This window comes from Paramisgurnus dabryanus, chromosome 8 (genome assembly GCF_030506205.2).
Source record: "Paramisgurnus dabryanus chromosome 8, PD_genome_1.1, whole genome shotgun sequence".
Lineage (NCBI taxonomy): Eukaryota > Metazoa > Chordata > Actinopteri > Cypriniformes > Cobitidae > Paramisgurnus > Paramisgurnus dabryanus.
Genome location: NC_133344.1, coordinates 34,997,666 through 35,013,855, shown reverse-complemented (window position 1 = coordinate 35,013,855; position 16,190 = coordinate 34,997,666). Strand labels below are relative to the sequence as shown.

The 16,190-nt window shown below is 34.7% G+C and overlaps 1 protein-coding gene across 1 annotated transcript in view; it reads right to left on the bottom strand.

Annotated features, from left to right (window-relative positions):
* Nucleotides 1-16,190, bottom strand: part of cog6 (component of oligomeric golgi complex 6) — a 62,050-nt gene that overhangs the window by 17,558 nt on the left and 28,302 nt on the right. The window contains exons 9-16 of the mRNA XM_065281653.2: nucleotides 15,936-16,064; nucleotides 11,801-11,892; nucleotides 11,616-11,680; nucleotides 11,123-11,214; nucleotides 10,891-11,008; nucleotides 5,377-5,508; nucleotides 4,773-4,940; nucleotides 3,111-3,218 (exon numbers count right to left, since the gene is read on the bottom strand). Of these exons, the coding sequence (XP_065137725.1) occupies nucleotides 3,111-3,218; nucleotides 4,773-4,940; nucleotides 5,377-5,508; nucleotides 10,891-11,008; nucleotides 11,123-11,214; nucleotides 11,616-11,680; nucleotides 11,801-11,892; nucleotides 15,936-16,064 (904 nt within the window). The remainder of the gene's footprint in view (nucleotides 1-3,110; nucleotides 3,219-4,772; nucleotides 4,941-5,376; nucleotides 5,509-10,890; nucleotides 11,009-11,122; nucleotides 11,215-11,615; nucleotides 11,681-11,800; nucleotides 11,893-15,935; nucleotides 16,065-16,190) is intronic.

Genomic DNA, 16,190 nt, shown 5'->3' with positions numbered 1-16,190 from the left:
GAAGAAGTGGAGATGCTGTGCTGCAAATCAGTAAAAAAAACTGTGGGTATGTTTTGATTATGGTTCTGAATCTGATCTTGAAAAGTCCTTTACAAAAATGCAATTATCTCAGCTTTTGAAGAAACGTACCCATAAATGAGAGATGATAAAAAGAGAACAAATGAAAAGTTTAAAAATAAAAACACTGGCAGGGAAAGAGGTAATAATCATCAACTTATAATTTTGGATTGCCTGGCACATTTTTGCCATTGTTAGATTTGGCAATGGCATTTACACTACTCAAGTTTAACCAAATGTTTGGTCTGTGGCCTAATAGTCACATCCACATATTGTGTATGCATGCAAATCAGCATAAAGAAGATTCAAAGACATTTTTGCTTTTATACAGATATACACTCCCCTAAAGGATTATTAGGAACACCTGTTCAATTTCTCATAATGCAATTATCTAATCAACCAATCACATGGCAGTTGCTTCAATGCATTTAGGGGTGTGATCCTGGTCGAGACAATCTCCTGAACTCCAAACTAAAGTGTCAGAATGGGAAAGAAAGGCGATTTTAAGCAATTTTGAGCGTGGTATGGTTGTTGGTGCCAAACGGGCCGGTCTGAGTGTTTCACAATCTGCTCAGTTACTGGGATTTTAACACACAACAATTTCTAAGGTTTATAAATAATGGTGTGAAAAGGGGAAAACATCCAATATGCGGCAGTCCTGTGGGTGAAAATGCCTTGTTGATGCTAAAGGTCAGAGGAGAATGGGCCGAGTTATTCAAGCTGATAGAAGAGCAACTTTGACTGAAATAACCACTCGTTACAACCGAGGTATGCAGCAAAGCATTTGTGAAGCCACAACACGCACAACCTTGAGGCGGATGGGCTACAACAGCAGAAGACCCCACCGGGTACCACTCATCTCCACTATAAATAGGAAAAAGAGGCTACAATTGGACACCAAATTCTCACCAAAATTGGACAGTTGAAGACTGAAAAAATGTTGCCTGGTCTGATGAGTCTCGATTTCTATTGAGAACATGGATGTGAATGTGACAGATGCTTTGCCAAAACAACTATGGATGTTACAGTATCCACTTTAAATGCAGGAAGCAAAGGTTGCTGTGGAGTTTAGTAATCAATAATAAATCTGTATTAAATGCTCCCACTAATTATTGTATAATTTTTGTCATATTAATCACCATTCATATTTGCAACCAAAGAGTTTCCTAACATTGTTTACAAGAACATAAAATTCCTCATAAATCTACTGACTAGTTTACTTTCAAAATGCACCACATTGATTATTATTATTTTCCGAGGTGGTACTTGGTGTAAAAAGTTTGAGTTGCTAGAGGGCATGTAAAGTAAAAAAGAAAGGTTGGAGGTTGGATTCTCACAACTATGAAAACTGTCCATTGCTTACAATTCAACATTATTACAGTACTTGAATTTTTAAAAAAACAAATATTTTCATTGATACATCCTTTAAGATGATAATTGATCCCAAAATAAAACCCTTGACTCATCTTTATGATTTTCCAAAGCATCATAACTTTTTCCATTTTCTGAACAGTAATTATAGGGGTCATGTATGGTTTAAGGGAGTCATGTTTAGAGTTCAACAGGTTACATTTTGAATTGGGTTACATGGAGTACATTACATGCAATTTTATGATTTATATGGAAAGCAAATTGCTTCATTATAGTTTGTCATACAAATTGTTACAATTCCAACAGGAAGTGGTGAATATACAATTCCAGACACATCATGAATAACTTGTGTTTTTTCGGAAATTGTAAAAAGTATTGGTCACCATTTTATTTACACAGCTGGGGTTATGAAAAGTTGCTGAAAGCTTACTCAGGCCATCCAAGTTGAAAGTGACATTGGTTTTTTTTTCAATTGAGCAGTAACAAGATTTTTTGCTGAAATCTTCGTCCTCTGTGATTTGGGCACAGAACGATCGTTTCCCTTCATAAGACCTCACTATATCATCAAAAGTAGGAATGCACCGAATAGAAAACTCTTGACCAAAGCCGAAAAAAATGAAACAACAACTGAACCAGTTTTTTCACCACTGCCTAAGTTACATTTTCTGAAGGTCCCTTTATTTCACATTATTTAACAATGAAAATTTTAAAACATTCCAGCAGACATTATAGGGACTTTTTACACCTCAATTCTCTGATTGGATAGCTATCTGATTTGTTGAAACTGTTTGATTTACATTCGACCACAAATGAGTCTTGGCTAAACTTTATTAATTCTGTTTGTTCACTAGTTGGGCCGAAAATGAGTTTTTCGCTTTTTTTGGCTGAATCATTTCAGTTCCCGAACATTCAGAATTCCTTATCAAAAGCCACACATAATACTTTTCTGTTGCCCGTTTTTTACTTTTGACTCTCAAAAAAACTGCAGACTAACAGACTTGAATTGTATTAATCATAGAAAACCACAATTTCAGCTAAAAGTCTTCTTTAACCCTTTAACTGCCTGGGTTTTATATTCATAGCTGTGAATGATCAGACATTTATTTTTCTCAGCAAATAGTAGCCTAAATTCTGACTACAGAAATGGATGATCTGAAATGGATGGTCCTTTTTTCAACACTATTAATTTTATAAAAAAAATGTATGGCACGAAATAAATTAATTTTGTAAAGTTAGGGTGTAGTATACAGTGTAGTTACAGTGTAGTATGTAATGCAATATGCTTTCCTTGCAAAATTTTTACCATGAACAGTTCACATGGCAGCATTTCTTTGTCTGTGTTGTGTCAGAAGTGCTGTTGATTGACACTTTGACATCTAGTGGGTTTTTTGACATAATATACCTCAAGCAGATGGTAGAGATGGCTTTATCAGTTAGATACTCTTCTCAAAAAAAAATTTATAATAATGACAAAAAATGTGCTCAACTATTTGATTGAGGTCTAGGTCTTGTGAAGATGCTCACATTCTGTGGTTTAAAAGCAGACATCTTTAACCAGATGGGCAAACCTAGAGGAGGAAAGTGTCTAAAATGCTGTAAACAGCAGCCATTTCAAGTTGACTTTACACAATGATCTAGGAACAGCCTTTTCTCGCGAAAATGAGTTTTGAATGAGGTCTCACCTGCTCTGTGGTGTGTTGCTGGACAAAGCTGTAGATGTGACTCAGACCGACTCTGGTCAGAACGTATGACGCCTGTTCATTGATTAAAGTGTCCAAATGTGCCTCAATCTACAAGGATGTACACAATAACAAATAATAAATGACTTGACATAACTACATTTACAATTATATATAAGGAATAACGAGTAAGAAGAGTATATTAAATGATTAAAGCTTAAATAAAGCATTTATGATAACATAACTCTTAACGCTAGTATGATTCTGCAATCTGCATGATAAATTACTTCATATTAAACAAAAAGATGTTTCTCAAAAAAAAAATGTATTATTATGCTATGAATGAGAAGGGTCTTGATATATTAAAAATGTTTTCTCAGAGAGCACAGAGATATGGAGGACCACAAGAGTCATGCAAAATGTAATAAAGAACTTCAATATTTAATAACTACCTGGACAATAAAAATAGCAATTAATAGATTTGTTTAAAAATTCATTAATTAATCTATAAATAAATAGACAAAGTTACAAAAAAATCATTATGTAACATTTTATTAGGCAATAAAAGGTGAGATAATAAAAATAATGTAGAAATGAAATATTAATCCATTCATAAATTGTTCAAATTAATATAACAATTTACAAAAACAACATAAAACACTCAATAAGCTCATCATTTTAAATTTCATTTACAAATTCTTAATTAAATAAATGGAATTTCAAATTGTATTTCAAAAAGCGATTTAAAAAGAGAAATAAATAACTGGATTTATAAATTGAACTACAAATACAGGTTCAAATTTAAACCTTTAAAAGATTTCTGTTTTCATTTCCACGATGGTTCTCCTTATTCTTTTCACTATTGGATTTGCTTTTCGTTTTAGCCTCTCTATTTAGCTTTTCCGTGACTCTTTGGGTCCTCATCCGAGATCTATAAATCTGTACATGGCGTACAATCAGAGCCAATCAGCGAGCATGTTACATCCACCTGGCCATTTGACCATTTGCAAGGACCCAAAGAGTCACGGAAAATCTAAATAGAGAGGCTAAAGTGAAAGCAAATAACAAAAAAGAATAAGGAGAACCATCGGGAAATGAAAACAGAAATGTTAAACAGAAATGCCCTTTTAAAGGTTTAAATTTGAACCTGTATTTGTAGTTCGATTTATAAATCCAGTTATTTATTTCTCTTTTTAAATCGCTTTTTGAAATACATTTTGAAATTTCATTATTTAATTAAGAATTTATAAATGCAATTTAAAATGATGAACTTATTGAGTATTTTATGTTGTTTTTGTAAATTGTTATATTAATTTAAACTATTTATTAATGGATTAATATTTCATTTCTACATTATTTTTATAATCTCACTTTTTATTGCCTAATAAAGTGTTACATAATGATTTTTTTGTAACTTTGTCAATTTATAGATTAATTAATGAATTTTTAAACAAATCTATTAATTGCTCTATTTTTATTGTCCATGTAGTTATTAAATATTGAAGTTCTTTATTACATTTTGCATGACTCTTGTGGTCCTCCATACAGATATGGTAGCAAATAAGCAATGCTAATCTCAAGATGAACAAGCGATCATAACAGGCGAAGTATAGGTTGACAAAAAATGAAAAGCTGTAATCAAGTTTAGTTTTAATATCAGCATACCTGAAACTCCAGCATTTCCAATCGTTTGTCTGTGAACTCAAAGAGAGCCAGCGTGGTCTTCATCATGTAGAGGGAATTCACCATGTATGTGGCCATGTCAGCTGTGCCAAGGTTACTGGCTGATACTGTACACAACTGCAGCAGAGGGTCCAGGATACAGGACAACACCTAAACCAAACATTTTGAAAAAAATTTAATAAAAAATCATGACCTCGTTTGAAATGAACATGAATATTTATTGTTCATGCGCAACCTAGTCAATGTTATCGACCAGTGGTGATAACAGGATTGTTAAGCACAGAAGTTTTCAAAAGCAACATTATTAAGGTAATCTACACAATTCAATATTCAGTTCTTAAATGCTGATTGGTCAATAGATTTTTTCAGCCATGTTTTAATAAACAATACAGTTAAAACTTTGATAAACACTTGTTATAACTTTTATGCAGCTGTACAAGTCATCATGCTAAACAATGGCATTTAACTGTAACTATAGCACAAGCTCTCATATATTTTAGCTTAAATTGCTAAGGCCCTGGATCTACAGAATAACAAGTCTAAACACTTTGGATTTTGCAACAAAACATGAAAGAAAACCAGTCACCTGTGCAAAATCAGCCTGGCGGGCATCAAGAGGTAGCACAGAGGAATCGTGGGAGGCCAAAACCTCTCTGAGGAGCGTCAGAGTCTGAGTGAGGGAGGCAGTGGGACCCAGATCAGGAGGAGGGAGCTCAACCTGAGATAGAAAGAGAGTCTTCTTTAGTGACAATGACAGAAAGCAAATGTAATATAAAATGCATATGCATACATTTTTAGAAATTTAATTTTTTGCATTAAAGCTGCAACCTGTAACTTTTGCCTCTCTATCGCCATCTCTGTTTAAAACATGAAATTGCAAGTAACTTTGTTTACAAATGTTTTGTGAAAATAAAAACATGGACTGTTAACGTTTATGTTTCACTGATTAATCTTTTAACAAATTGAACAAATACCAATTTGTCCGACCAACTAAACTGTTTATTTTAAACAGAAATAATTCATAAACACATGCAAGAACCAATGAATTTCAAAGTTATTGAAGTGCTGCCATATTTATAGGACTGATCTTTGTGTTGCATGAATACCTGCAAAGCTGGGCGATATGCATAGACAGATTTACCGAGATATTGTCCTGAAGATATATCGTCTACCGCAGAAAATTTAAGATTAATATGCCAAAGATGGCGCCAACGAGCATTTTGACATTTTCACCTCTTCATCTTTACATCTCACACACAGCACAAAAAGGTAACTCGCCATTATCAAAATTATGACACAAGTGAAAAGAAACAAATGAGTAGATGATGAATTATTCCTCAAAAATAAATGCCATTTAGGGATGATCTGATTTACCGAAAACAGATAGTAAACAATTTCAATCTTGTGCAATGTGTGTAAGAAAATTGCTACATAGGGTGGCAGCATAACCAAGCTCTTTCATCACCAAGCAACATTTACATTAACTAAAAATTAAGTGATACTAAACATTTTAAAAGTTCTATACAAATCGTGTTGGTTAATGGGTGTTAAGGGGGTCGCACACCAGAAGAGAAGGGCCGAGCCGTGTCACGCCACGAATTTAAAGACAGAACACATTATTTTCTATAAATGTTAATGATTAACATTGGCTGCTCACGCATATTTTGCACCTTGAAGTAGACTCTATCTGACTAAGCTTGCCCTATTTAATGTGCATGTCCGGTGTGCAATACCTTTAGGTGATCCATACATCATAAATTAAGGGCGATTATGACCTTAATGTCATTATTTTTATTAGGGTTGTCAAAAGATTAATTGTGATCAATTGCATGCAAAATAAAAGTTTGTTTTATATTATATATAGATTAAAAATAAATACAAACATACATTTTTTAAATAATATATATAATAATAAATACACACAGAAGTGTATACATTTAAGAAAAAAATGATGTATGTATTTATTTTTAATCTATATATAATATAAAATATAAATAAGATATAATAATATGTATATGTATAAATGTAAAAGTTTCGAAAATACATAAATGCAATCCTGTGTGTTTATATATCCAAAATAATTACACACATTGCACACACATATTATGCAAAAGCAAACTTTTAGTTTGTATGCGATTAATCGCAATTAATCTTTTGACAGCCCTAAAAAATAATGAGATTACGCTCATAATCGCCCTTAATTTATGATGTACAGATCACCCAATATGGTCAAAACATTAATAATGTTTACATGTATCTTCATAATGCGATTATAATAGGATTTTGACAATATTGTGATTATCCTTTACCTTATGTAAACACAATACTTCGATAAATATTAGGGCTGTCAAAAGATTAATCGTGATTAATCGCGTACAAAATTAAAGTTTGTTTTTGCGTAATATATATGTGTGTGCACTGTGTGTAATTATTTTATATATTTAAATATACACAGAAATGTATACATTTAAGAACAATGTTATGTATGTATTTATGCATGTGTGTGTATTTATATATACAAAATAATTACACACATTGCACACACATATATTATGCAAAAGCAAACTTTTATTTTGAATGCGATTAATCGCAATTAATCTTTTGACAGCCCTAATAAAAATAATGAGATTACACTGATAATCGCATCCAAGAATAATATTAAATATATTATATAAAATATTATTAAGAGGTGGCGTATGCCATTTTTAATCCTAGTATGCGACCATGTAAACGCTTTAAAGGCATCTATACCGCACTAACTGAAGTGCGCAAAACTCTGTCAACACGACTCGCTGGCAGCAGTCTGTCTTCATCCAGAAACAGCTCAAATAATGCGACAGCAGTGTATAAAACCTCTCATATTTCTGTCTTCATCACGGCACAGAATAACGAAATACGTCCATAAGAACGTGTTTGTCAGGAACAGTAAATTAAAACAGTGGACAGTATATGGGAGTTAATTTCTCTGCATTGGGCTATGCGTGAATAATAAACACAATCATTAGCGAATAATCAGAAATTAAAAATTGCATGTAAACAGGAAAAAGTCATGTTTAGCTCGCATGAGGGTGAATACATTATGAGAGAAGTTCAATATATGGATGAAATATATTAAATTTAATAAGCCTAACTGAAAAAAATTAGCATCATCTGTAACATTGACTTTAAAAGATAGATCCCTTTTGTTTAGTTTAAAATGCCGTTTAAGGTTCAACCGCTGCAGTTAACTTTAAAAAGCAGTGTTTACTCTTCCAGCTCATGCTCGGGACCCTGAGTATCAAGTTGAGCGTGCATGACAAAGAGACTGAAGGCTTACTAATAAACACCCTGCTAAGCGAGCACTATCTAAAGCACGTCTGTCTCTAATAGGGCTTATTAGCTCTGGCTTGTGTTCCTGGCACCGAGCGGTGTTGGTGAGCGATACGTAACGTCCTAAGCTTGAGGTGATTTGATTAGAGCGCTGTTAAGGTGATAATTCTCTCAGAAGTGTGGCGAGGGGGCCATCTTGTTCTGGCTATTGATCCACTTGTCGATGAAGGGCTTTTTTTAAAGTAGCCTGTGTACGTGTTTGGAGATATTCTGGGGTTAATTTAAGTCCCTGGTGCAGAGAATGCTGCTTCTCAGCCGGGTGGAAAAACTCAAGGAAACCAACTTGGTGATGAGTGACCATTACGTTACGAGGCACTTTTAAGTTATGTTGACTGCAACGCAAGTGTACAAGATACACAACATTCAAAACAAGTTTTGGAACCAGTTTTGGGAGTAACTAACTAAAAGTAACTATGCTACTAGCCTATATACTGTATGTTTTTCAGTACCGTGACAATAGCTGGTTGTTCCTAAAATGAAATGGCTTTACAGTAGCAAGCCAACAACTTCAGCGTGACTAAATGCACCATTCCGGTTTTAAATGTTGCATTACATAGCAGACTAGCTTGTAAAAGTATTAGGGGTGTAATGAGACACTTACGCCACATGACGGGACTGGGTTCATGAGAAGAGACAAAAACTGCTTTAAGAAATCCGCAATGATGAAATATATGAATAGAAATAGTAGTTTAACTAAAATCATAAAATAAGTAATCTAATATTTTCTGGTAGGTGAGCAACCGGGTGATTCTCACGAAACCATTGAAACACCACGGCACTAATGATTTTAGCTATAAAATGTGTAATATAGTAATATTAAAAAACATCAGAATTAACACAATACTGTGTTCTACCTTGCACAATGTGTGATTTCAACATAAGAATTTCTAATTTGTCAATTTTATCTCATTTTCTGCTGAAATTCTCATTACCGCAATGTGTCCGGCTGTGTTTGAACATGCGTTATGTTGTAATTTGATCAAATTAACACAAAAATATTTAGAAAAAAAATAAATGGATGTTTTGTTAGACTACTTTAGATGACAGAAAAAATATTTACTGAATATTCATGTATAATAATAATGAAGAAAAATTTAGAAAATGATGTGTCCATGCCTGATGTTCTCATCCTCCGCAACACTTTTTGAGAACAGTTTAAGCACACATACAGAATTTTAATAAAGTTTGATTTTGAGTGACCAAGCACATGGACCAGTTACTTCAAGATGGCTACCAGGTTAGATCATTTTTTTACAGTTAATTAGAAATATTGTCTTGTCAGAATGCTTACACGACATTTTGATTATCATTACCGCAACAGATGCATATTAAATGTTAATTTAATTAATAGAAGCATAATACTTTGATTTTAAATGCATGTGCAGAATCTCCAAATTATGTTCTTTCAGGTTTGTCATGTCATTTTGAAAATATGTCAGTGTTGATGTTTTCTGACTGTTGCGGTAATGAGATTTTTTAGGAATAATTTTTAAAATTATGTTACAAAAAGTGTTAAATGATAAGTAAAAGTGTTTAAATTAATGTTCCCATTTACTCCAGACTTTGTTTTTCAATGTCTGGTGGGAAAAAAAGGAAATTTAAGCAATTTTTACATTTTCATGCTTGACATTTTTAAAACCAAGTTTTCGTGAGAATCACCCAACCGCCTATGAAACTGCAAATTTTATATAATAATGATGAGGCAATGAGATCTCATCACACCTCTAGAATATATGATTCATTCAAGTTCATTTTTCATAAATGGTCCACTTATTCCTTTTTAGTGTTGGAAAATCAAAATCATTTTTAATGAATTAGTACATTCAGATGGTCTAATGAAAAAAATCAGATCACTGTGTGATTTAATTATAAATTAGATTATATAAATGACAGTTAGATATCCAAAAACCTATTTAGGGTTTATTAGTCTAGCTTGCATACTAATTTTGCCTGCACTCGAAACTTGGCATCATATACAGTACTCTGAAAATTGTTGCCTCTTATGACACATTTTATTTTACAATATAAAACCTACCAAAAATGTCTGTTAATGCATGAACGTACATACAATGAATAAAATGGTTTATATTTTAAAAAACTGTATATCGCAAGTAGTTCATTGTATGTTTAATATACTTAAAGGACAAGTTTGGTATTTTACACTTAAAGCCCCGTTTTCAGATTGTTTATGGTGAAATGGAACGGTTTTGACTGAAATTTGGACATTTGATGCTGGCCTGAGAATTTTCAGGTGTTTGTTGTTTCACCTCCCACCTCTATAATGGCTATATAGGTGCACTGGAACAATCCTTCCTAAAATGCATTAAACTTTCGTTTATAAAGACGTGAAACTCACCAAGTGGTCAGGGGTGTTCACTGATATGCTCACACAAAAATCGATGCAACAGGTGTTTTAGCATTCGTTGTAAATTTGTGGACCTATTTTTCCTCACACCCGTATATTCTTCCGCTGAGAGCTTAAATAATAGACACTCCAGCCCAGTTGGTGGCGATAATTCGCCTTTGCCAATTGCAAGAATACAAACAAAGTTCCCGGGGCAGAGTAATACCGTACCTCACAGCACATCTAATACAAGTCAATGGAGTTGGACAAAAACTACGATAAAACCTGTTGGACCCCAAACATCCCTACTGACTTCACTACACTATACTTACAGTATTTATGTTTTATGTACAGTTACGATTATAAACTATAAGGATAAGTACTCACTTTATCCATTAGCCAGCTGGCGTGAACGCTGAGACTGTTAAAGAACATCTTCTTACTGAGCATGTGCATCTCGTCCATGGTCATCAACAGAGAGGAAACACTGGTACCAATGATGCCACTGTAAGGACGGAAGAGACAAACACCAGCATTTGAATTCACAATGCATTTTGTTCGAACTTTATACTGTAAAGTTACTGTAGGAATGGCAAAACCCATCACATGACTTGTGTACCTGATGGTGTGATGGTAAAACTTGAGAAGGTTGGAAAGTTTATACAGCAGAACTGCACCTGGCTCGGCAACAATAACCTGTTCGATACGAACCTGACAACAAAAATCAACAAAGCTACATAACTATGTGCTTAAAAATAACATTATGTATTCACTTTGGTATTGCACATTTTTATTTTGGGGATCATTTTATTGATGCAGACACAAATTATCATTATCTGTCACTGTCACCCAGGCTGTACAGTTTTTTTACTTTTTCATTAACTTTTTTTCTTACAAACACCTCTCATTTCACTTATATTAAGACATCCACTGGATTACTTTAATGACAGAGGTTTGTTTTCCGGGAACCATTCTGACTCCTTTATAAGACAAAACCATTACAGCATTTAATATAAAACATCTGGGATGTCATGAGGTTGAGTAAATAATGAGAATTTCCATTTTCGGGGTCAACCGATCCTTTAATGTTTAAGTGGTAGTGTTAATCTCACCTTAAGTGGTCTGCAAACTCCTTCAGTGATGTGACCAACCACTTCCTGCATGTTCTCTTCAACCCCTATACAAACACATGACAAAATCTATCTGCAACTTCCTCACATACACAAAGTCGGGAATAACAAGGCATCTTTCAAAATTTGGTATAATGTCGGGTACAAGTCGGGTGGGGCGGGCGTACCTTGCACGGTGACCTGTTTGAGCAGAGCCTCCAGATGTTCCTTCTCTGAGGCTGTGGCTTGATGGAGCCAGGCCAACATGTCCCCAACATACCTGACAAGATCATTTGAACAGTCATTTTAAACAGAAAACATACAGGGACACACACCATTTGAAATTCACTCACAGACTATTTCCTGTTTAGCCAATGCTAAATAGTCCACTATTGGGAAAGAGTGAACGAAAATGAGTGAGATATTTTGGACACTGACGTATACACCATGCGTCAGAGAGTACTGTTAGTCATAACCATAAACATGACTCTTAAGGGCCACTTACACTTACAATAACCATAACGTTAACTATAAAGATAACCATATTAGCGTTCACACCACCTGACAATAACTTTGTTAATTCACTTACTTCAGTACTCGCGCAAATATTTATCTTTAATGGCATTAACTAATATTATTAGTGATGCACCGATGTATCGGCCACCGATATTTATCGGCCGATTTTTGATGAATTTGAAACCATCGGCATATCGGCAATAGCACTAGAAAGGCCGATACCGATTGTTCATTAATTAACCACATAAAGAAATCCATTATCTGTAAAAAATGACTTAATGTCGTTAATAAAATAAATGCTGAATAGCAAAAACCACCTTTGAAGGTTGTCATGCTGTCTTATTATATTTTTTATTATTATATTATATTTGTGCCTCTCTTATTAATTTGGTCAGTTGAATGTTAATTAGATCCAATCCATGTTCAGTAAAAAAAATTTGATGCAGAAATAAACTAGCTAATAGAACAACTGTATAGTATTGTATACAAGTGTTTAATATCGGTATCGGCCAGAAGTTGTCTGTTTAAATCGGTATCGGCCCAAAAAAATCCTATCGGTGCATCCCTAAATTTTATACTTATAACGTATGCAATCGTTAACATGTCATTGAACTTGTACAGTAAATGTATCTCTAAACAGTGAACTTTTTTTTAATATACTGGCGTAGAAAATGTATAAGAATAAAACATTACGTAGTTAATTATACGGCAACTGCAACAGGGCTGGATATATGAGGTATTTTGTGTTATATTAACCTCAGCAAAGAGCCTCTCCACAATGTCGTCTATCATTTCTAAGTACTTTAAATTCAAATAGATTTGTTTGGCTGTCAATGGTTTATTGTTCATCACTTGAAAAAAAAAATTGCCACGGAATTGATCCCAACGATGGGTCTCATTCACTAATAATTGCGTACGTTTTTCCTATTTATACGCACACTTGAACACTTGATCACAAAAACTTTCCGCCTAATTCACAACACATGCGTACGCAAATGAGTTTGTTCTTATACTTGTTCTTACGTTAAGTGAATTTGGAGTCTTCTACATGAGGGGCTGCGTGCACAAGGTTGGTAATTTGCATAAAACACGCCCCAAACCAGCTATATATAAGGGATTACAGCAGCGAGTGCTGGTCCACAGAAATGTGTAGAGCAGTTTGTCATAGAAGCAAAGAGTTTAAAAACAAATCCATGATCATATTTATTATCTGTAAAGTTCCAATTTGCTTTGAATTTTTTATTTGGTAGGTTTTGCTGTCGCTGGAGGAAGACAGTTCTGTCCACCAAAAGGAGTAACAATAAAGAAAAAATAAGTAGGCTATAATAATGTATAATATAAAGTATTAAAGCAATAAGCCCCAAGAAGCAGTGGGTTACCAGTGCATTTTATAACAGCTAAGGGGCGTTGTCAGGCACGACGCGAAAGTGGAGCTGTTATAAAAATGCACTGTAACCCCACTGCTTCACGGGGGTTATTGCTTTTATAAAACGGTTACTTCATTGCATAACGTTAGCGGGATTTTATCAAATAAAACTCAAATAAGCTGTAATTATATTAGTACAAATATTACTCCTCCGCCAAACAAAGTAGTTCCTCAGAATCAAGTGTGACTGAAACAGAGCGCGGTTCCCAACCAACACAGATGCAGCAAAGACACAATAAAAATATGATTAAAGGCTGTGATGTTTATTTTCATAAATCAGTACGCAGCAACAGTGGCGCAGTGATACTTATGTAATGCGGTCTAAACCGTGGGTTTACCGGGGTATTTTATCACGGCTTAGAGCGCGTTTCAACCAATCAGAATGAAGAACCAGAACTGCCCGTTTTATAAATAATAATAATATATATTGTGTATAATAATATAATACAGAAAATATTATAATATAAAATATAATCATGTAAATGTTGTATATCAAAATTATCAAACACATTACAATTATAGCCTAGAATTAGATTATAGCGCAAGTGATTATTTTAATACGCTATTTTTTTTAAATCACGATTTGTTTCGTAAAAACATCCGTATGCACATCTCACTCAAAATTTGTAATGAGACCCAAAATCAGCTTGCTTATTGAATGAGACCCTTGTATCCAATTCACTAAACTCCAATTTTCTCTTTAAAGTAGAGCAATTTTTAGTGTTAACAGACTCAAAACGGTAAATTATTATTTTTTACTCTTTGTCACATTGGTTGTGTTCATTGTAGCAGTTGATAATAAAGAGAACAAAATGTTTGTCATGTTTATTTACTATTATGTCTATTTACTAAAATATGTATTATTTTTAATATAAAAGGTTTTTTTGCTGCATTCGAAACCGCCTACTAAAACACTGGGCAAAAAGTACCCAAGTGTTTATTCAATGGACACTTTACTATCTTGTGAGCCCCAACGAGTTATCCAACGACGGCGATGAAAAAGAGGTGTGGAACATGGCAACACGGCTCTATTTAAATGCAAATACATACATTAAACAGCTCTTCCTTGTGGTTAAATTGCGCTCGTTTAACTAGTTGTTATGATGCTGTATGTCACGTGATGTATCAACATGGAGGATGTAGTACATCCAAATTCATCTCTTCAATCTCTTCATCTCTTCGTTTTTAAAAAAGTAGAAAATAACTGTAAACAAGAACAAACAACAAGTCTATAAACATAAATTTACTGTACTGTCAGTATCCTTTAACCGATTCCAGACACACGGTCTTCTCGTATTGTCTCATGGGAAATACTCAAATGTGTACATCGAATGTAATCAGAGTGCATTGTGGGTATAAAGTAGAGAACAAATGTAGGTAATGAGTTGTTCAATCAGAATTCGGACAACACTGCAAAATGGCCGGCACCCTATAAGGTGCACTATAGGAGGCAATGGGCGAATTCGGACATAATTATAAAGTGTTTCATTCATTTGAAATTGCTGTGATGTTCTGGGTGGTTGCTAGGGCAATTCAAGTTGGTTGCTGGGTATTCTGGATTGTTATAGTTTCATCATTCACCAAAACTGTATGTAAGATAAAGTTAAAAAAGAAATAGTGCGTTTATGCTCAACATTCTGGATGATTTCATTCACGTGTACGATTTGGGAGAAAGAGTAGGGTTAGTACTAGTAGTAATAGTGATGTCGTCTCTGTAAACAGCACTAAAAACAGCTTCGGCTAAGGTGGAAACCTGTGGGTGGATGACCAAATGATTAAATACTGAGAACGTTGTGTCTAGATATCCAGAATTGTAGTTACATCCCGTTAACTTAAAGATTTTCTAAGACTTGAGGCTATCACACAGTTGGCTATCATTACGTTGGCTCCGCATCCTTTAACACAGCCAGCGGGGAGGAAGCACCATTCTGAGAACAAACTGCTTCCCACTTTTATCGATGTTCCGGGTTCTTGTCAGGAGGGGATGAGGGAGACGTTCGACCGCTTGGCGGGGGTGCTGGCCTGGAGCGTGCCCTACGATCCATAGAGCTCAACAGTCCAACCTTTCTCTGAACCCACGCTAAGTAATTCTCTGAAAGAGCCCTGAAAGAATCAGGTTGGGTTTAATGTGCTTACAGGTTGAATTAGATTTGCAGCTTTGGTAGACTTGGCAACAGCACACGGAGAAAATAAAAGCCTACGGTTCTACGTGGGACAACGTTAATCTGCGATGGAGAGGCTTTTAGCGTTTAACCCTAAAAACGACCCCTAATTACAGCTGTTACAATGTGATTATTTTTAGAGCGGGAAAGTGTTGTATATTTTTTGCACGCTTTTCAATGGAATGATTGGATGGGATGCACGCGACTGTGGGTTTATACCTCATCGGGTCATGAGAGTGCATCTCGATGGGTCTAGGGGTGCCGCCCGGGCCGCCGCGTGTCAGGGCGTCGATGAAGCCTCGAACAACGGCGGAGCGCCGCGCTGTTGCGAATTCATCCAGCGTGTACCTGTTAAGCATAAAAAAGTGGGAATTGGTGAAAAGGAAGAGTGAGCGGTAGTCATGGGAACTGTAGGAATTCTCACATCAATTCCAACAGCGCTTAAAGGGATAGTTTGGCCAAAAATGATACCTC